At 33.8% G+C, this 23,828-nt stretch overlaps 2 protein-coding genes across 2 annotated transcripts in view; both read left to right on the top strand.

The window, feature by feature from the left end:
- The window catches only part of SPAG16 (sperm associated antigen 16), a 777,122-nt gene that overhangs the window by 560,161 nt on the left and 193,133 nt on the right, over nt 1–23,828 (top strand). The window contains exon 15 of the mRNA XM_010960056.3: nt 5,547–5,673. Coding sequence (XP_010958358.3) covers nt 5,547–5,673 — 127 coding nt within the window. The remainder of the gene's footprint in view (nt 1–5,546; nt 5,674–23,828) is intronic.
- The window catches only part of VWC2L (von Willebrand factor C domain containing 2 like), a 235,950-nt gene continuing 217,674 nt past the window's right edge, over nt 5,553–23,828 (top strand). The window contains exon 1 of the mRNA XM_074364051.1: nt 5,553–5,673. The gene's annotated coding sequence lies outside the window, so the exon portion shown is untranslated. The remainder of the gene's footprint in view (nt 5,674–23,828) is intronic.

The following is a 23,828-nucleotide window of genomic DNA, read 5'->3' as shown; positions in this document are numbered from 1 at the left end:
CCAATATTGCTTTGATGAGTGAAGTAATAGGTTTCTGACTGGTCCAGGTAAGTTCTCCTGGATTCAGACAAACTCTTGCTTAGACTTATGGTGCAAACTAGAAAACCACAGGAAAGTCATGTTTACTTGGTTTTCAGGGTCTTGGGGACAAATTTTTTACTTAGTACCTGCTTAACTTTCTGAGACTTCATTCTTTTTAACATATCAATATTTATGTTCAAAACACATTACTTTTTTCATATCATATATAAAATTCATATTTCTCAGTGTGAGCTCTAAAAACTTCAGGATTTTTATACATGATTAACCTCTTCATAAATTCACCATATCCCCCCTAGTGAGACATATTAATTTCTGCTTTGTGCTCTGACATTGTGAGGTTTTTAATATTAACGATGCCCTCCCACTTTCTCTTCACTAATATCTCTTCATAATCTTCACCTATCTAAAATGCTGTCATTTCTAGAGAGCCACATTCACTTAATGGACCTATCGTAGGGATGAATTCCTAGAAGAAACCTTCTCTGATCCCACAGGCTTGGGTTAGGTGGTCAGTCTGTACTGTAAACAACCCTTTACCTACTTCTAACATTTAACTTTGTATTGTACTTGCTTGATTACTCCTCTCTCCAACAGTTAGCTCTGAGTTTCTTTTGAGTTTATATCTACTGTATCTTTTGTTCATGGCCCCAAGCCAGGGACATAATACAGCTCAGTAAATACGTGTTCCTTTCTACACATTGTCTTCATCTATTTCAAATTATTCCTCTGTCTTGTAAATTTAAATACCTGCTTGAGCAATTTCTTTGCTAATAGACATTTGTTGATATTCTATTACAGTACTATTAACTATTTCAAGGTGTTCTACCTCCATAATGGATTATGCTCTTTAAGCACTTAAGTGGGACTTCATGGGCTTCCAATTCTGCAAAGCATCTAGGTCAAGGCATGCAAAATTTTCCCTTGTTAAAATTTAAGAGCTTGGACATGTAGATCAAACTACCTGGATTTGAATCCTGAGTCTACATTCTACTAACAAAATGTCTTTGAGCAAGTTGTGTAATATTTTCAGTCTCAGTTTTCTCACCTGAATAATGTGATAGTATAACTTAACCATAGAGATGAAAGATTAAATAAGATAATAAATATGTATCACTTTGAACAAGTTATGTAGTGCATTGTTGTGTACTGTAGGTGTGAAGTAATTGTTTGAGATGTCCAGTTCCCATACCTGTGGAGCATGATTGATGATTCAATTTATTGACACCTAACAGATTGACAGTAGCATTGGGAAAAGTACATACTGACAACTGCTGACAACAGCAATCTTACCTGCATCTTTTTGGTGCTTTATATTCCATCCTTATTTAGCCTCACACTCCTTGAACATTCCCAAAATTTACCTTCTCTTTCCATTTTAATTCCACAATTGCTTTGCTTTATTTGTGCCTGTAAGATACTAAGGAAATAGTGTAACAAGCAAATGCTTAATACTGCACAAGCCTGTCCTAAGAGACACACTAATGTATCAGTACTAAAAATGTTTGAAATACTAATTTTCCTCCTAATGAGCCTAAACGTTTTATTATAGTTATACCTTAACACCAAGTTGCACGTCATTGCCCTCACATATTGAAAGCCCTGATGTTTCGAGGGCTTAATGTTCCTGCCATTCAGCTTGACGACCCCTCTTTCTTGCTCATTTTACATAGTAGAATTTTAGGAAGCAAAAATTAGATCACTTGACAGGTATTGTGTATGACAGTTTGATTTCATTTTTATTTATTCAAAAATGTTTTTTCTGATTATAACAATTAATAGATGCTAATTCTGTGAAGTTTGACTTTTGAAAATATGAAAGGGAGCAAATAAAATGACCCATCTTCTCACTTAACGATAACGACTTCTGATTTAGTTCCTACCAATCTTATTTTCAACATATGCTTTTTTTGTGTGTGTATAAGTATAAACAATTTTATTTGCTGTTTCTTTCATTGAACTATGTATATATGCTTTCCCTTGTATTAATACTCTTTGAGAATGCCATTATAATAGTTAAAATAATAGTTTAGTTATGTAACTATATGCTACAGTTATATCTATATGTATAGATATACATGTGTATCTGTGTGTCTGTCTTTCTTATTTATTTAGCAACTAATTTTCTTATGTTTCCACTCTCCTATCTTATAAATAATATTGTGAGGAACGTCTTTGTGATAACTATTGAGCTGAGGTATTGGCTTATTTAAATGTATTAATGGAAAATATATTCAATATATTTAAACACTTGCTATATATTATGCTATATTAGTTAAGAACTAGAATGTAATATATCAGTTAAAATCTCAGACCCTGAAGTCAACCAGACCTATGCTTAAATCCTCACACTGAATTACTCCACCTAGGTAATTTTAGGAAAGTCACATGACCTCTTTCAGCCTTACTTTCTTTTCCCCATAATAAAATGAGATTATTACACATAATGAAATAATACTGTAAATAGTATTGAGTATATTTTATGACAATAAAAACGGTTATTTTAGCTATTAATTATGCTCCCACCTGGAATGCAAGTCTATTTGTTTTTTTGTACTCTTATCAATATTAGTATTTTCATTAAAAATAGATTCTAATTTGATAGGAAAAAATAGGAAAAATTTTAAGTGAAAAATGCAAACTCAAACTAGCTTACGCAAAATGGGGATGTTAATTGGCTCACAAAACTGAACTTCAGACAGGGCTGATGGCATCTGATGTTTAGGTTTGGCTGGAGCCAAGACTTAAATGCCACCAGATTTCCTGAATAGTCTTAATCTTATCAATTTCCTTACTGTGCTGAACCTGGACATTAGAACTAAGTGACAAAAAACAAAAAAAACAAAACCCAAAAAACTAAGTGACGTAGCATAAGTAAATTATACATGTTTCACAAATTTTAATCAGAGAGGAAAGAGCTTATCTTTCTCAACATTGGTTTGAAAAATACGGGGCTATATTTTATTGCTTCTACTTGAGCAAGACGCCTATGCCTTAAGCATTTATTCTGTCCATGGAGATGAGTTTCAGTGAGGAGACTAGGTACAGTATATGGGGATAAGAGGCAGTTCTTAAAAGATTACAGACTTGGCCACTAGGGTGATCTTGGCCTGGAGAGTCGAGCCAACTGAATCTTCATAGGAGACTACTGTGGATGTTTTAACTTGCTCAATTCAACTGTATTATTAAGGTCAATGAGAAGGCTTTCAAGTGTTTGTTAATCTTTCCTTCTGTCTAATGCTCACTTGAAGAGCAGTTTTCCAATAGGTATGGTGTTTCTTTTCTCTTATTTTTTTTTTTATTTTTATGATATTTATGGCTGTTTTTTCAAAGTTATATAGTTAATTTTTAAATTTATGTTCTGAAAACTCCATTTGCTGAAGAATTCACAGTTAGCATCAAGTCCTTCATAGTATTTTGGTGTGGTTTCTGTCATCTGTACCATATTTTAAATTGTCCTGCTTCCATTTTATAGTGTTGCTTAATTATGACTTCTTTTTTCTTGGACACTTTTTTTTTTTGGTAACTATTTTCTTTTTGTCTCTTTTTCACAAATCTTTCAATTCATCTATCTGCATATTCTTTTCAAAGGTCAGCTTTTGATTTTGTGGATCTGTCTTTTTAGTATTTTAAGAGTTTTGTTTAATTTTGTTTTCTCTATGAATTTCCACCATATCTTAATGATCTCTTTCTACCTTTTAATTTCTTCTGTAGAAAAGAACATCTTCAGTTGGACGATTGCCCCAGCACCTGGCGATTCAGTGTCATAGTATATTTCCTCAAGTTTTAATATTCAGTGGTGTGAAGCACATTTAAGATTGTCTCTATTTCATAGAATCTAGACCAAAAAAAAAAAAATTACATGAAGTCTATATACCTGCCTTTGATAAGAAGTGCCTCCAAATTAAATTCTGATTAAAACTTATTCTCAAAGTTGAAAAAAAATTATGTTCTATGACTTTTCAAAGAAGTTTGAAAGCTCTTATATCTAGAAAGTTCTTTATAATTTCTAAGAGTTCTTTACAATTTTTAATCTTAATATTCCCTAGAGTCCTGAGAACTGTTCTTTTCTAAAAATTAAATTTACAGATTCTTCACAATTCTTACAACACATGTTTGTATATTTGAAACCATTCCAAGTTTTCTACATTCTTTTTAAGTAATAAAAGAGATTAAATATCCCACTTATTAGATTGGGTACAAGGTTATTATGTTGCTTTACCAGTGACAGCAGTTACAGAACTTTAAAACTGGCATTTGTTGCTTTACGGGTATGTTTAGGGAAAAAACAAAAAGTTTACTTGGATTGTAATACAACATGCACATTTTATTTACAGAAAGGTTGAAAATCAAGGAGTAAATGAGAAAAAAAATTTGTGTGAGCTGGTTCAAAATGATGAGGGGAAATTGTATAATAATCAAGTTACTGTGTAACATTTTAGAATACTTAGGAAGAAGATAATGAGAGGATGATTTTTGACTAGGCATTAGAGAAAATTAAGCTGGATCTGAAAGGGAAACTGTGTGTCGAATTGGAGACTGTAATGATTTACCATAAACGTTATATGTGGACCTGGTGTAGCCAGTACTCATATTCACTTGGTCAGTGGACACAGAATTAAGTGACAGAATGATGAGAATGAATGTAGATTATGAGTTTCTGAACAGCAGAACCCTCTCTTACTCGCCTCTGTGTCCCAGTCTCTGACATGAGGTAGATGCTGAATAGGTATCTCCTGAGAGGAGTATAGGCAGACCTTGAACTCCACACTGATGCCCTTGGGATGGTACTTCTGTGCTGGGAAGTGTCTGCCCCTGTTTCCATAACACTTGAATCCATCCACCCTTCCTTTTGTTTTCCATGCCTCTTAGCCAGTTACCTTCTTTCTTATCCCACTGCATGTTACAAAAATAGCCCCAAATATTTTTAATAATTTTGTCTAACAGACCAAAGTAGTCACTGCTTTCTTGCCATCCATGTTATCAGGCCCCAGGGATCCTACCTGCTGTGACAAAAGCTCTTCTTTCTCATCCATTTCGTTTCCTACCTGTTTTTATTTTTATTCTGAGTTATTAATTATCAACACAATAACTGTAAGCATTTAAAGTAAAATAGGCTTTTAGTGCAATATTTTCACATATATAGATAGCTTTTGCGTGTAGATTACGTATATCATATATGTGATATGTGTACGTATAGACAAATTACATGGGTATGTATGTTTCTGTTTTATTATATCTTCTCTATAGTTAAAATCATTAAAATGATTTCCTGAAAAATTATCTTCCAAAATTGGTGTGAAATTTTATATATTTCAATTGTCATTTTATAACATTTTTATGCCCAAGATAAGGGTATAATGAATACTTTCAGTTTAGAGGAGCATATTCTTCAGATTTAATAAAATTGTAACGTATTTTTTTGTCTGAGTTACTGTATATGTTTGTAGATATGTAATATGTATATATGTATGAATATACATTTCTCTTTTTTTAATACTGTGAAGGGTCACGTGATAGCGTCCTGCGATGCCTGTGGAGTTACAAAACTGTGGGATTTTCGGAAGCTCTCACCAATTGTGTCCATTGATGTAGGTCCAAGTCCTGGCAACGAGGTGAACTTTAATTCATCAGGTAGGATCTCTTTTGTTTAACATTTTTAACCAAGGTAACAACTTTAATATATGGTCTCCAAGTATTTTATATTTCCACTTTAGTTTTTTGGTGTTCCTCCATTGTAAATTTCTGTTCTTAATATTATACTAGAATATATTATATTGTTATATTTATCATATTATATATGTATATATGATGAAGGCATTACATTTATCACATATGTAAGGAAGAAATAATAGAGGAGGTAAGTGTGTGCTAATATAGATTACTCAAGTTCTTAGCAGTGCAACACAAAATTTGGAGTCTGCATCCCTTAGAATCACCATCCAACGTAAGTAAATTGAGCTTTTTTAAGATAAAATAGCTAAACATAGGGAAGCACAAGTTTGGTGAAGGTAAACTAAAACATTTTAATGTAATATTTTAGTCTATAATAATTTAATAATATCTCATATTCTATCAATTTTACCATTAATTTAAATATATATTCATCTTATTGCAATTATGTCCAACAATTATTTTAATTGGTAATAGTTGTAATATTATTATTTGTATTTAGCTTTTTTTTACAGTAATATAAACGTTATCCATGAGATGAAATATTTTATCCTTGCTGTTGATAAATAGTGTAGCAACTGATAACAATCACACAATGTTTCCATTTGTCCGTTTCAAAGGTTAAAATTACAGTTACATCTTTGTCTTTAATAATAGCTTATGCTAAATAAGATATATCTGTTATTGTATGACGTATCTTTGCTATTGTGATACATGTTTTAAACTTTCAGTTTTGACAGTTTAAAAAATCTTTGGTATTTATTTTCAGTGGCTCAAAGTGGTAGAGATGGTGATTTTAGAAAAAGAAAAAAAGATAGAATAAATATAAAGAAAATAATAGTGTTCTATTTAAAAATTATCCAGAAAGTGTAAGTATTCTAGGAGCAATTCTAGAGCCATAAAGTAGTTGTGTTTCATGGAACTGGTTTCATGATATTGTCATCACATATCTGAAACATAGAATGCAGTAAGTTTGTCTTCTCAACAAACTTTAAGTTGTGTTCCCGTTGCAGATTGGTATATAAACCATACTCATAACAATTACCTCTTTTAAATTATTTTTATTAATGTTCTTGACAGTAAGGCATTTACAGTCTACCAGAATTCGAACAGAAAACACTATACAGAATAAAAGATCCTAATTATGAGAATTTCATTCTATAATGTGAAGTCTCATTAATATTTCAGTTTATACTTTTTTGATATATAGAATATGCATTGGCATCACAGTTCTGAAGGAGCTTTAACTTGGTTTTCATAAATATTTTTACATCTGTAAGATCCTTTTTATTATCTTGAGGTAGCATCCAAGTGTTCATGTCCTTGAGTTTCGAACTCTGAAATTTCAAAACTTTTGGCTGTACTTTCTCATAGTTGAAGTTAAAGGGTGTTTTGAAATGCTGTACAACTAATACTAGATATATATTTTACTGTCATTATTATTAAGTATGTTGCCACTGTTTTTTACTATCCTTGTTATCCAGCCCCAAATTTCTTTCCTATGCATACTCAGGAGGCAAGCTTTATTTTAAATAAATGTCAGTTTCTATTTTACTGTCACACAAGTCAATATCATCTTAAAGTCCCTGGTGTAATAAGCTTATTTGTTTCTCCCCATGACTGCTATATACTTGATAATACACTAATATTAAAAAAAAAACTATCAGAATCAAGGGTGAAACAATGAGAAACATAAAAGACAAAGAGTGTAAGTCAGAGACCCTGTTAATGAAAACATGTCATCAGTTCGAAGGAATATAATTGCAACCTGACCTTCCCATCCCTTTGACCATTTCTTCAAGGAACATACTATAATTAATTTTAATTCTATGTGCTTGAGAAATTAATGTCATAAGTCTTTTTCTCATTGAATAATGAGAAATTTGTGCTTCTGTTGAGAGGTCTTCAGCGACTCGTCCTTTAAAAAGTTTGAAATATATCAAAAATTGAAAGAACTAGAGAGAGCAAACATGAGGTCTAATGAAAATCTGAACAGAGAGATGAAAATCACAAATAAAATACCAGAAATTATGTTCATCGCAAGAGAGTAAAGAAAAATCAAGAGCAAAACAAAATCGAAATAGGGACAGGGACATACAGATCTCTTCTCATCTGCATTTATTCAGGAAAAGATGATTGAAAAGAAAAGTATAAAAACATATCATGAAAATATTTGGACCATGACGATAAAATCAAATCTGAAGTAAAAAGCTCAAAATATACATTCATTTGACGTAACGTTTATTTGTTCCCAGCGGCCAGCCAATACAAGCATATATGATACAACAACTGTCTGAAAAAAGCAAGGATATATTGATGTTATTAACATTTCTTCAGGGTTCACAGTAGTTGAGTTTTACCAAATCATGTTTCCAGGTCAAAATTCTGTGACAAAAATCAAATTGTTGACCACCTCGAACATGTTTTGTCACAAGTTAACTGATGTGAGGCAGGATCTTGTCTGCTGTCTCAGCTGTGCCCTTGGACCTGAGGAAACGTTGATAATACACATATAATATCATATAATATATGTGCAAGTGTTGATACTATTCTTTCTGAGAAATTTAATATAAGGAATATGAGTCATTTTTAGATATTCTAAATAATCAGCATAGAAACAAAAATTTTCTCATCATATTGCTTGTCTCTGAATTAGTTTAATTGAAGGGCATCTTAAAATTATAAGGTGTGCTGCTTACAAAGAGCTGTTTCATGTACAGTGGCTTATCTTTATAAATAAGGGATTTCTTGTCTCTGCAAATCCAACACAGTATAGAAATAAATCGGAGTCAAGGTCATTAAAGACTGAAACTGTGGGCCATAACATTTGATTTCAGATTTTATGTATATTAAAATTTCCTCATTACTTATTAACCTCATAAAGAAATATTTTCTTTTTAAATTTATAAAAGTAAATTAAGTACTAATGAAATAGTACTTTATCTGTTTTAAAACTGATACTTCTTATAGTGTATCATTTAAAAAATGTATCTTTGATAAAAATATTTGAAAACCTGTGGTGCAGAAAAAGAATATAGACTGTAATTCATACCCTTACCTCTTCCCAACCTTTTAGACTTTAAGCAAATTATTTAATCTTCTTGAAGTAAGTTTACTCATAGAAATAATGGGGGAGATAATTGTCTTACTGTCTTCTAATGTGTGGCAAAGGGTTAATGTATATTCTGTAAAGAGGAAATCCTAATACAGTCTCATTTTCATGTAATATTAAAAATAATTTAAATGGTTAACTAACAAGTAAAGTTGTATATAGTATTGTATATGCATATATAATTAAAATCGAAAGATTTAAAGATGTATGAATCACCATCTAGATTTTAGCTTTTCTTTCTCTGAGAGAAATCAGCTTCACACACATTTAAAAGAGGAGTTGCTTGTGGCATAGTATTATTTACATAATGTTTTATTTGCAAATACTTGGCTTGCAACAAACACAGATTGTCTGTTTATAGAAACATACATATATTAGTATGTATTTATAACTCGTGTATTTGTAAAAGGATAAGTGTTCCTTTCTCATTAAACAGAGAGCCTCCTGGTAATATAATGCTGCACGTTTTTACAAATATACACTATCTAAATACCTCTCACTTGGCATACTCAAATGCCATATGTTTTGCCATTCAAAAATGTATTACTATTTCAGAAAATGTTAAATGTAGTGAAAGTAATGGAAATGAATTGTGAGAATTTATACATACACTTTTCCACATCTCTCATTTCATCGTGTTTATGTAGGTTAGCAATATTTTTCACTCTTTTGTAAAAGGTAATTCCAGTACATTTGTCAAGAAGTCACATCCCTAGAGATTGTAGGAGCTGAAGTTTGAGCCAGATGGGGACTTTCTAGTAGAAAGCGTATCAGTATTAGATCATCAAAATAGGCAAAGTTTCCCACCATTTGGAGGTAATCCTAAATATCCCTGACAAGCAGAACCACAAGAGAAATGCTAAAAGGGAAGAAAAAAATAATGACCCCATTGTAAAATATGAAAAGTATTAGACCCCTCCAGAATTTTTCAAAAATCATAAGATAACCCCCAAATCCTTGGTTCAAACTTGATTTATTTGTTTCTGTTTGTATAGGCTGCAGTTCATTGTTTTGTATTTAAAAAAGAGATTGCAGTTAATTCCGTCTGTGGGAAGCAGTGTAGTGTAATAGAGTAAGCGCTCACTTAGAAGTTAGAAGCCCTGGTTTTGGGTTTTGTCTCCACTCCTAAGTAGTTGAATGATCTGGGTGAAATTTCTAAACATTTCTGAGCCTCAGTTTCCTTGTATGTGAAATATTAAAGACCTATTGTGACTTCCACTTCCAGCCAAGATGGAGTAACAGGGGCCAGATTTACCCTAACACCTGAAACAACTGAAAAAAACAGAAAAAAATAATGAAACAGTGGTTTTCAAACATTGAATACTGGGCAGTGGAAGAAGTACTGAGAGAGGGGAAGTACAAAGATGCGCTCTATAGCTACCCCAGAATCCTGTCTGGAGAAAACTTCTAGGTGGTCCAGGTCATGCAACTCAGAGATGGACAGGAACCTAGGGGAAACCTGGCGATTTCCCAGAGTTGAAGAGATGGAGTGGGAAGTCTGGGAAAGCCAAGGAAGCTAGAGAGTTTGTAGGCAGAATACAAGGCAGGAGAGAGCAGCACAGAGAGTGAGCTCTGGAGATTTGCAGAAGATTCCCTCCCACCTTCAATAACCTAAAGCTAGGGGAAAATCTACCTGGAGAGTTAAATAGAAAAATCTCCAGAGCTCACAGGAGCCTAAGAATAGTTTATGCTCCCACCAACCAGGTTGGTAAAACCTTACAATTCAGGAAAATTGAGATAGAGCAGAGATTGGCAGACTACTTCCCACAGGCCACCTTGACCTGTATTTATATACAATTTTAATAGTACACAGACAGCCCATTAATTTACATATTGTCTAAGGCTGCTTTCACACTACAGCAAGAGTCGAGTATTCACAACAGAAACCATGTGGCCTGCAAAGCCCAACATATTTACTATCTGGCTCTTACAGAAAAATTCGCCAAGGGAGGATATTCAGAAGGCTCTTACCTCAGTAGTGAGGCAACATGAGCCCAGACCTCTGGATCTAGTCCCTTCGCTAATGTCCTTAAACCGTCTGAGTTGGCTCATATGAAAACCTGTTTATTCTTTACTACAATTTAATGAGATTGTTACCGTCGGCCCCCTTTTTACAGATGAGGAAATTAGAACAATAAAGACATGAACAACAATCCCAAGGACACCTTGCTGATCAAATGTGGAGTCACAATTCAAAGCCAGGCAGTCTAATTCCAGAGACTAGAATTTAGACTTTATATTATTCTGCCTCTCATTGTAATAGTAGTATTCAACTTCATATTGATACATGACATCTGTTAGGAGAAGTAATTTATTTGCTATGAGTATTGAAATTGTCGAATTAATGACCACTTGGCAATGTTTGACTCAAAACTGATTAAGACACAGAATCTTGTCACTATTTGTCAATTAGTTATATCTGGAAGAAGAAAAAAAAAAAGGCAAAGAAGATCTCCCTAGTGTTATCTGCCAGGTTTTTGATGTGTATTTACGTACAAGGCGGGATCCTAAGTACCTGTATGTTCCTCATGGGCTCTGGAACTCCAACCCCACACCTCAAGATACATTCCTATCAGAGTTATATGGGCTAGAATACGCGAGTGCCTGCAAGGCCCCCTTTCTTCCACTTATTTAAGCCCTCACCTGATTAGAAACTGAAATAAGAAAGGAAGAAAGCAAGCTAACCTCTTACGTCTCTAAGGCATAAGGCAGAGCCAACCTATGTTGCTCCTCCTAAGAGCAAATCCATTCTACCACATCAGTTTCCTGGGAAAGAGCTGCAAGGAGAAAGGATAAAATATAAGAGCACAAGGGAAACCAGATGACTCTACTCAATTATTTATAGTCCCATTATTTCATTCCCTGTTTGTATGCAAATCCATTTTGTTTTTGAGTAGAATATGGTCTTTTCTGCTCCTGGAGAAAGGAACTGGAGGAGCTGAAGGAAATCAGATTATTTGTCTCCCCTGGAGACCCAAGTCTGTGATTAATACCTGCAGTGAAGTATACTGTGCTCTAGGAACTGGACAAGGTGCTTTTTCTTTTAATCATCACAAAACTATGAGTTTGGTTCCATTTTCCCCATTTCAAAGAGTGTTGAGAGCTTTAATTACATACGTGTATTAATAAACATATACATTTGCACAGTTCTGTGAGAGCCTGAATTAATTCATTTAATCTGTAGCTCTAGGAAATTGTAAAGAAAAAATTCTGGGGATTCATAGGGATGGTTTTATACTTTAACTGTGAAAATAAAAAAAAAAACTATCTTTTCTGCTTGGTTTTAGTCATGCTAGTCCCTGTTTTGGAAACATGTTTATTCACCTGACAGCGAGTATGAAAAATAACATGCTAATGATAGTCAGGACACCTTGAAAACTTTTAACTAAAGGTGTATTGACCAAAGGTATATTAATTCAGAAATAATATTTGTAGTTTACGAAGTGTTATGACCATGAACCTGTTCTGATTGGTCTATTGTCCATTCTGATTGGTTCATTTTTAAGTATTTAGACTGTCGTCCTAATAATGGATCATAAATTCTGAGAACTGAAATCCATTTGAGTTATGTAAATTATGAAAGTTTAATATAAGTGAAAGTTACTGACTTTTTTAAAATACAAGATTTATAAATAAATTGTTCCTTTCATTCAGATACTATGTTTAAAAGAGTGTATGCTTAGCCTAATAACACCACCATTGCACAAACTGTGAGACTCCTCTTTTGCAATTGTGTTCATAGTTTTAGGAATAATGATTTCATACCTTGAATACTCAAAAATGTCTAATCGGAGTCTGAATTGAATTTTTAGAAACATCTAGAAATTACTCACATCCCATGTGTCAGAAAAGGACATTTGAGTTAAGCACAAGGCAAGGCTCTAGAGAATAAAAAGATTCTTGTTCATCTGTGATTTGTAACATGAAATTGAGCAGGACGCTTAATCTCTGTTGACCTCAACTTGATCTTCTCTAAAATTAGAGATTTGGATTAAGTGACTTCATCAATTAATTTTACAACCTAAGTTTTACTCAACAGAGTATTGCATTTTCCCACTACTCATTAGAACGTGATATCCTGAAATTAAAATAATATTCTAATGTAAAACGTAAATGCTCTTGTATACTATTGAAAATTTTAAAATAAAATATCAAATTGTAAGTAAAACATTCTGCTCTTCCTTGATCCAAAATAAAAATACAAGTTGATATAAGATTCAATATTATTTAAAAATTGAGCCTCAAATTTAAATGACAACTGTATTGCTTGCAACACAAAATGTTTATTCCTGCGAATCTAGCAACACGCTCACTCTCTGTAGCAACAAGAGTTTCGGCAAAAAAAGAAATACATATATTTCAACATTTTAATAAATTAATAACTCAAATTCTTCTTATAGGACTTTATTGAGGTAGTAAGAATCTGACCTATTCTGGTTTAATTAGAGCAGGAAATAATTTATTAATCTTACAAATTAGAGAATTTTGCAGGTGCAGTCAGCTATTGCAGCTGCAATTACCTGGATGATACAAAGAATTCACACTTATGTCATTAGATCCTCAATTTTGTGAGTATTTTCAAAACAAGCATAGTTACAATTGTATCTTAGTTCTCTAATGTCATTTTACAGCATAGAAGTGTAATTGTAACATTATAAGCACAGATGATCAAAAGGTGCTTGGAAATGTTTTCATATATAAATAAAATATCTCCTTGGCAGTTCATTACAATGCTTATGTGCTTAATTATATACAAACAATTTAAATCCAGCACATGTCCAAAGAAGTGACAAATTCTAAATTACTGTCATCATATTTAATGAAGATTAATTTTGTAGTAGTAATGTGAGAAACAGTTTTCAGATAACGTTTACACTAGTTAAATGAATATAACAATGTGTTAATGCCAAATTATTGTAAACACTTTTAAGAAATTCAAAAAGATTTCTATCTATATAACAAGTATGAAAAATTAGTTTCATGACTAGCTGTATCTTAATATCATCAAGGCAATGAAATATTCCAATGCATATAATTAGCTATGCCTGTATGTGTACGGGTATAATAAAAATTACATATACATGCTAGCATAGATCATGATGAAATATGGCTAATGATATTTTTACACATATATTAATCAAGAAAAATACATTTTGCGTAAAGAAATAAAGCATAATCAGACCCTTGCATTTTTCTAAGGGGTACATATTTATGGTATTAAGAGTAATGTTATTACTTTAATCTAATAGTATATGTTAGTTATTAGATTTTAAAATAATACAGTTAAAATTTATAGTCCACGCATACTTCATGACCCAGTCAAGTAGCCCAAGAATTTGTCTACTTTTTAATAGATTGTGCATACAAAATTGAATAGATAATCATCTTTAATCTGCCAAGCTGATGCTTTTTAATAGGATAATCCTTTAAGAGAAGTTGCAGTTCACCAGATGTGCAAATCAACCCAGAGTAAATAGCACACTACTCTTGGAGACAGAGCCTGCACAGTTGGTGCTTGTGATAACACACAGTTACATTTATCTAAAATTGAATTTCAAGCAATATTCAAATATGATTTACTCAAATCTGCCTGATCTCAAAAGTACCTTTTCTCACTTGTAATATAAGAGGAGTGTAAAGAAAAATTATTTAAAATCATCCTCATGTAATAGCCACAACTATGCACTCTACCACCAAAAGAAAAAAAATTGAAAAGAGTAGCATAGTACTGGTATTATGAAAATCAACACTCTGTAAATGCTTTGAAATAATGAGTTTGACAAACAGAACAGTGGATATGCATTTGGAATTATAGATTTGCATTTCAGGCCGTGCTGTCTATCCAAGAATTTTATTATTCTCATTCTTGTATTTTTGTTGGTCTAATGGTAGAAATTATGTTAATTCAGCTGACAAATATTTAGCATAAGCCTATTATGTGCCAGGTACTGTTCTTAATTCTGGGCTTCAGCTGTGAAGAGACAGGTAAGGTTCTATTTACAAAGTGAATTGAAGCAATAGACGTGAATTTGCAAGTAGTAAACTGGGAGTGTTGAAAACTGTAAGTTAAACCGTTCCACAAGTAATATGCTGTATTTGCCATTAGAGTGTGATTTGTAAAAAGTATCCTGTAGCTGTTTAGGGGGCTGGAGAAAAAGGATGGGCGCTTCTATACTGGTAGCTATATAATTACCTGTTTCTGTTCTCATGGACTGAGTTCAATCGGAGGTTTTAATCTTCTGCTGTCCTTTCACTAGGCCTTTTATAATGTTGGATTTGTTCCTTCGTCCATGCTGCACTAGAAACCATTTATCCTTATCAGAATTTGGTTGTAACAATAGATGCTTCTGCTGCTTTTGCTTCAGCTTCTCTTTCTCCACCTCCTACTTCTTTCCTCCTCCTCCGACTTAGGTCCCTTCCCTTCATCCACCATATCTCTCCCTTGTTTCTCTTATTCCTCAACTACAAAGAGCTGAGCTCACCATACTTCTCAGTATACAGTGCACAATTATCCTTAGATTGTATTATATTTCCCCCTTCATGTTCCTCCTTACTCTCATTCCCTCCCACCCTCCATGGAAGTTGATGAGTGTCTTCGATACGTTTCCTTAGATTTTCAGGTACCCTTGAAGAATATATAGAATTATTTTGTGTATGTTTGCATCTAAGATTTTTTTAAAACTGTGTTTTGTCATAAATTCCATGTGATTTCTTGCTTTTTTAAAATTATATTTTATGTTCTTAAGTTATATCCATACTGATAGTTGTCTGTCAGGTTTATCAGTTTGGTCTACTGGAGAGTATTCCATTTTTACTCATTTTTATCATTTTATTTATCTGTTGTACTAGTATTGGGCACCTAAAGTCCCTGAAAGCCTCTGCTCCTTCAGGGTATATGGTGCTAAACATCCTCATACACATCCCTGTAATGGGCATCTGGGAGAGTTTCTCTGTGGTATATCCCAGGGGAGGACTAGCTACACCATAGAATGTATGTTATTTACTTTCATTATGCACTGCTGCATTGTTCTTCAGAATCACTACACTAGTTTACAGTGCTTCAAGGAATCTCATTTTCAACATTGGTAGTGCTATGGGCTGAATTGTATCCCCCCAAAACCCATATGTTGAAACCCTAACCCCTAATGTGATTGTATTTGGAGACAGAGCTTTTATGAAATAGTTAAATTTAAATGAGGTCATAAGGGTAGGGCCCTGATCCAATAAGATTAGTGGTCATTTAAGAAGAGGCTTGTGCACACACAAGGAAAGATTATGAGAGCTCACAGCTAAAAGCCACAGTCTGCAAGTCAGGAAGAGAACCTTCACCAGAATCCCACTGTGCTGACACCCTGATCTTATACTTCTAGCCTCCAGAACAGAAAATAACTTCTGTTTTTCAGGCCACCAGTCTGTGGTATTTTGTTATAGCAGCCCAAGCAGACTAATAACAAGTAGTATTTAATTTTATAATTCTGTCATTTGTAGTGGGCACTATGTACATCACATTTCTCTAATTACTAGTAATGTTGAGCAGCTTTTTACATACTTGTCAGTTTTTCAGCCTTCCTTGTCTGTGAATTAATTGCCTTTGTCCATGTTTTTCCTATTGGATTTCCTTTCTCTTGGAACCTACAGATTTGCAATAATTACCTATATTTAATCTATGGTTGGTTTTAAGTGACTATTTCTCCCAAAGAGAGAGAGATTTACTGATCTCATCTATGATATCTTTTATTAAATTGAAATCTTTAAATTTCATAGAATCAAAACTACTTTAGTTTTATTTTAGTATTTTTTTTTTTCTTTTAGGGGATTGCTTGAGAATATTATCCCCACTGTAAGGTCACAAAAGTATTCTGCATCTTACTTTTTTAGCTTTATGTTGTTACCTTTCACATTTTAGGACTTTAATTCAAGGTGCAAGGAGTTCTTATCAGTCAGTGTTTCCTGCAAAAAACAAACATAGAATCATCCTAATTTACTGGAGAATTTGCTTCTGTGCTCTTATGAGAGAGCTTGGAGTCAGCTCAGGCCTGATGGATTTTCCTCGTCTCCAGCTGAACTCCACGTGTCTTCTCATTCTGAATACCAGGGCCTGTATGTGGGACATGTTAACCGCCTACAGTAAGAAGAGCAGGAAAGGAGAAGAAGCAATCAATGCAGTCACATTTATATCTTCTTTCAGATGTGACAGATACTGTCTACTTAATATACCATTGTCCACAGCATGTTCATAAGAAAGTCATAAGCCACTTAGATGGGGACATATACTATTATTAAAGATTTCAAGAACATGTATCAGATTAATGGCTAGGGATTTAACCTTATTATAAGAAAGAAACATGAAATTGAAAACAGTAGTTCAATGACTATAGTGGGAGACCCAACTTTATTTTCCTATCTATTGACACAATTTTCTTGACATCATACAACGTCCTGACTGTGTGATTAAACCCTACCTTACTGATCTGTGATGCCACTTCTGTCATATATCAACCTCCTATAGAGACAGACGGACAGAAAGGATCTTTTCTGAATTATTTTTTCTAATCTTTTGGTAACATTGTCTTTTTCTGAGCTGGTACAATTCTGTTTTTTACTAGTAGATGTCCCACTAGTACTTAATATACGAATGTGAAGCCACTCTCTTTGCTCTTTTCCAGGGCTTATTATCTCCTGGGAGTTTTAGAGCTAACATTTTTTAAACTTTCAAATTTTATTTGATTATGTCAGAGAACATAGTCTGCATTAAGTTGATCCTCTGTGTCCTCTAATATAGACACTTTTTTTTTAACATCTCTTGTATAATCAGAAACAGTGCCTGTGTCAATCCCTTGTTGCTTCAAACGTTTTCATAGTATTTAGTTTGAGCTTATTTACTGGATAGTCAGATCATTTATAACATTTATTTTGATGGCTTGAGCTCTCGGTTTCTGACATGGATATAGTAAAATTCTTAACTACAAATGTTAATTAATTTATCCTTGTAATTCTGTCAGTCTTTGCTACATATACTTTGAAGCTATATTTTTAGATATATTTATTCATAATCAAGAATTTTTATTTTTTTAATGTTTTGCTTTTTAGAAATATTCTTATCTTTGGAATGATGAATTTGATCCACTTATAATAGTGATTTTTTTCTACATTAATATGCTGGCATAGAAAAATGTTTGTATTAGCCAGGATTTTCCAGAAAAACAGAACTAATAGAATGTGTCTGTGAATGTGGTGAGTGTGTGTGTGTGTGTAGGTGTGTTTATACAACTTGAGTCCAAAGGCAGTTTGAAGGCAGAATTCTTTTATTTTCAGGGACCTCAGTCTTTTGTTTCTTAGGACATTTAACTGACTGGATGAGTTCTGTCTACGTTTATAGAGGGTAATCTGCATTACTCAAAGTCCACTGATTGAAATATTAATCACATAAAAATACCTTCTCAGCAACATTTATTCTGGTGTTTGATCAAAACAGGGTACCATAAAGTATCATGCCTTAGCCAAATGGGCACATAAAATTAACCACCACAATACCCTTCTGATACCTTTACGGCCCTTGTCTTTCTTTTGATGATCTTAATTCTTTCAAGAAATATTTGTTTTTCCCTATTCTAGGTGCTGATGTTAGAACAGTGAAAAATTGTATGTTTCTGTTATCATGGAACTTACATTCTACTTAGTCCCCTAAGAGAGAAGTAGATGATAAATAATTAATGGAATCAGCACTAACATATATGCCAAGTGGTGATAAGCACTATAAAAAATTAAGAGAATGGAGAGTGGTGAGGTGGAATAACACTTTATAGAGAATGTACAGAAATGATGTCTCCATGAAGTGATAGATGTGAGCAGAGACTTGAAAGAAATGAGGGAATAGATCAAGTGGTTATCAGAGTACAAAGCCTCTTAGTTGGAACTAAACTCATTTTGTGTAAAGTCAGATAAGGAGCATTATGCGAGATGAGTCAAAATATTATCCACGGGCCTGATCATGGGTGGTGTTGGAAGCTATGGTACCAACTCTGGTCTTTATTCTTAAGAAATATTATTATAGTAAGTTATCTTAATTTTTTAAATGCATGCACATTTGGTGGGGGTGTAGGTAAATTAGTCTTGCCAAAAGGGAATAACACATGAAACTTAAAAGAGAGCCAATATGTTTGATTGAGTCAAAGAACAGTCAGTAAATTGGTTTGCTGTTAATTATGGGTGATTAAATAAAGCAAAATTGTTATCCTTATCTATATTTAAAGACGTGGTGGGAGTTAAGTCACAGACTCAACTGTGTGAAATACAGAAGTCTAAGTGCAACAGACACTGCTAATAGGCAGTAATCAAAATCATGATAATGTACAAGTTCAGAAACTAGTTACCTTTGTAACACTTTCCTCTTCTTTAAAAAGCTGGCATAATATTTACCTATATGAGTATTGCTGAATGTCCTGTTGAGGAGGACACGATTCATGGATTAGCTACTATCCACTCATGTCAGTAGATAATTCACTACTTATTACCACTATGGAAGCTTATACAGAGACACTTTGACATTGATAATATTTAGAGGTGCTTAATTTTTACTACAGTCAACCTGACAGCAATATTTTAAGATTAAATTAATTTGATTTGTTTTTAAGAATCTCCTTGAAGATACTTACATCTGTATAAGCTTACATGAGTAAAGTATTTTCATTTTAGAGAAAAAATTTTATCAGTGAGAATTTTGGAATATTTTGCTATACATTCTGTAACTGTGAAGCAATGGAAAAGAGTGCTTAGAGATCTCATCTCAACATGGGAGGCCTAGAGTAATAATATCCTTTATCCGTAGAACACTTTATCAATTTTAGTACTATTCATTTCACCAGCATATTTCTAATACTTAGTCTTTTGAGTTTTCATCATCAAAAATGACTTCTCTTTTTAAATGTTTTAAATTGTTTTTTATTGTTTGCCATAGTTGACATTCAGTTTGTTTTAAGATAGTTAAACTAGGTTGTATTTCTAGATTTATCTCCATTCTTCTGCCTAGACCCAAAGTATCCTGGAACTTTCCTTTTTTGTTTTGTTTTTTTGTTTTTGTTTTTTTTCCTCCTGAAGTTGTAGTTTTAATTACACATTGATACTTGTAAGAAAGCCTTGACCCGGCTTTAGAGTTTCGGATAGCCAATTGATCATAATAATGATGAGTATTTTGTTGACAGTAGTGCTCAATAGCCCCATCATATCTCAGTCAGTCAGATTAGAACATTGCTCTACTACTTTCAGTAATGAGAGCAAAATTTGTGTTAACAAAGCCATATTTGATATAATTCAAAGTCAGTTAGCTTTCTCATGTAATGAAATTATTAGAGATTCTCATTTTAAGTGTTGAATGATAAAATAAAGAGAGCATTATTCATACTAATTATAAATAATCATCAAAAATAATTCAGAAGGGCATCTGTGAATACCAGTTATGAAAAGATAATAACTGAAGACAATTTAAAAGTATGTTAGTGTGAACATAAGACTTGTTCAAATATCTCATACAATGGAATAGAACTTAACCATTAAAATGTCCTAAATGTGTATATAATGAAGTACAAAGATAGATTTTCATAATTTATCTTCATAATCATAGTGAAGATAAAGGTAGCGGCCAAACAGAGTATCGGACATGATTTCATAATGAGTATCTAGATAGATGGATGGATGGATAGGCAACCAAACAGGGAGGTGGGTGTTACACTGCTGTTACACTGCTCATTCTCCACTGGCTCCCTCCGCACATCCATTCTGTGCGCTTCTCTTTCCTCCTCTGTTCCCTAAGGAAGCTGCTTGCCCAGTGACTTATGTTTGGAATTGACCGATGAGAGGCACTGCCAGGAGAAGAGAGAGCAGAAAGAAAAGTGGGCACATTTATTCCTTCTGCTCCCACCTTGGATGCATTTGCAGTGATGGCTGCATTGCTTGACAGGTACAGCTCCCGTCAGGCAGCCGCACTTGTAAGGCCCAGTTCTTAGCTAGGTTCTACTTGGGTCATTTTCATTCTTTGCCCCTTCGAGCCTAGGGTAGGTAGCAACTTTCCACTGCTCCTAATTTATATATTAGTTTTCTTAATTTTTTCCTCTCTGTAAATGTTCCCTTCATGAATAAGCCTGTTTAAAATTTCCATCAGAGTGTGTGCTCTTTGTTTCCTGCGAAGACCCTGACACTACAGATGTGCATAAAGAGCCTGGCGTGAACCACCAAAATGTGGGCAGGAATTCTCTGTGAGGTGTTTTCCCTAGGTTCTGTCTAAATTTCTTAAAGTAAATATGTAATAATTGTTTAATACAAAAAGGGAAAATCCTATACATGAAAGAGAGAAAAATAACATGGAAATAAATAATGGTGGTATGAAACAGCGAAGAGCTGGTATCTTTTTAACTTCTCATTGCAGTTGGCCAGATTAATCCTAATGATCTTCTGTATCCAATTCAGAGTCCTATCCATCGCCTTGCAACATGAGCCAGAAAGAAAAGGGGTAGATAAATATGATTCAACTGAAGCCGAGAGAAGTTGCATTTCTATCTATGAAAGGCAAACAGCGTAAATCCTCTACTGTTAATTATTGCGTAGAGGAAAGAGATCTATAATATTCCTAGCCCCTTTCTACTCCATCTCTGCCCCTTCCTCCCCTCTCCTTCTGTGCAAGGGGTGTCTTGCTTAACTGAAGAGCTCAGAAGGAACTGACCAAGTCGCACTGAATAGCTTCTCCAGTGGCCGTCTCCTTGGGAAAGTCTGTCCTCTGATCACACAGTTTCTTCGACCCACTGCTGCCAGCAGACTACTCCAATAGCAGAAGCTGGAATTTTTGCAACTCTGCCAATAATTGGCCAGGCAGAGTTAATTAATTATGGAAACTGTTAAGACACTGATGAGGCTGCATATTCATATCATATTTTAAAATTCACCCTTGTCACATTAAAGTGATATTTTGATCTCCATCCCTATTATTCATGTGCCTACTCCTCAGGTGGTTCCAAACTGGAGTGGAAAGAAAAGGATATTTTACCACAATAAATCAGACTATGGTAACAGTCAGATTCCTTTTATTTATATTATTTATATTCCTTTTATTTTTAAGATGTGTATTTTTGTTATTCTAAATGGTTTATATGAATATTACGGACATTTGCAAAAAAAGCAATATGAAAAATATATAAAAGAAAAATAAATCATATGAAATCATACAAATCAAAGTTTAAAATTTTTATATTTCTTATGAAACTCCGTGAAAAATTACTGTACATAATTATATGTATAGTACAAAATTACTATATATGACTAAACATAGTAAAAAATACTGTGTATTTGTATAATATATAATGTTTTACACTTTATATTTCTATCTTAATGATTTCCCACATCTAACCTTATGTCCTACGGTATTCTAACAATATGGCATTTTACACTTTATACTGAGCCTTTTTTCATTTTAATTGCGCACAGAGGCAGTAGAGCAGTTAAGAACAACAGCCTCCAGAGTGACAGTGATTGGTTGATGGGTTTTGAATCCAGATTCTACCACTTATTAGTTCTCTAACCTTGAGCGTGTTCCTTAGTCTTTCTATGCCTAAATTTCCTCCTCTGTAAAATGAGAATAACAAAACATAACACCTGCTATTTTTTGTGAGCATTAATGAGATAATCCGTATAAACATGGTAAAAAAAAAAGCTGAAGTCTCTGCCCTCCCATGTTTACATTCCAATGGGAGAAGCAGAAAACTCTTTGTCTCTCTGTCTCTCTCTTTGTTTCTCTCTCTCTCTCTCTCTCTCACACACACACACACACACACACACACACACACACACACACACACGCGCATAAGTGATATAAGAAAAATAAAGTGGAGGGAAGGATATAGTTCAGTGGCAGAGCTCATTCTTTGCACGCACAAGGTCCTGGGTTCAATCCCCAGTACCTCCATTAACAAATAAATAAATAAACCTAGTTATGTACCCCCCACCCCCCAAAAAGGAAAAAGCTGTGATAAGTGTATAGAGTTAAAGGGTGGGGAGTTGCTATTTCAGATTAGATTTTCAGAGAAGACCTCTGAGAAAGAGCAACTTGCATGAAGCAGGCGTGCAAGTCATGCACAGGTCTTGAGAAAGAACATTCCAGGAGGACTCCAAGGAGACAGACCTTGAGTTAGAATAAGGTTTAGGAGATCCACGTAACTAGAGCAAAATGAATAAGGCAGAGATAGGCATGAGATGACTTTGGAGAGATAAACAAGAGCTAGACCATGAAGGGTCTCATAGGCCATGGTAAAGAGATTGAATATTATTTGAATATGACATGAAAATATTCAACAGTTTTTAGCAGTGAGGTAATGAAATTTAATTCACATTAGAACAAGCCAACAAACAAAACAAGTTGACAACTATGTGGACAAATACTCTATCTAGGACAGGGATGTGTTAGTAGACTGTATATTCCCCTCCACTGATTTTTCTTTCAGTTGATTTGTCAGTTCTACACTATATTAATTGTCTTTCTTTATAATATGTTTTATTTGGGGGTAAATTGAATACCATTTAGTTAAGGTTATTTTTCCAAACGTTCTTAATTATTCTTGTTCATTGATTACTGCATTGGTTTAGATGCTTTTGGCTGCAACTATCGGAAACCCCAACTGGAACTGACAGCAAGGAATCTTGTCTTCTCACAGAAAGTCCATGGATAGAATCAATTTCAGATTTGGTTGATTTGGCAAATTTAAGATATTTTCAAGGAGTCAGTTTCTTTCTTTCTCTCTGTTCTGTCATCCTCAGTGTTGGCAGCAAGGAGGCTCTTGCATCTCCGTAGATCTTACTGCAACGAGACATCATCCAGGAAAGTGATGAGAGTATCTCTTCCTCTGGCTTTCAGAAGAGAGGGAACTGTCTCTTTAAGTCCCCCAAGTAGACTTCCCTCATGTCTCTTGGGCCAGAATTGGGACTGCACATTTCAGAATGAGAACCTAGAAAGGGGAATGAT

The sequence above is a fragment of the Camelus bactrianus genome, chromosome 5, assembly GCF_048773025.1.
Source record: "Camelus bactrianus isolate YW-2024 breed Bactrian camel chromosome 5, ASM4877302v1, whole genome shotgun sequence".
NCBI classification, from domain to species: domain Eukaryota; kingdom Metazoa; phylum Chordata; class Mammalia; order Artiodactyla; family Camelidae; genus Camelus; species Camelus bactrianus.
This window is presented reverse-complemented; position numbering and strand designations above follow the sequence as displayed.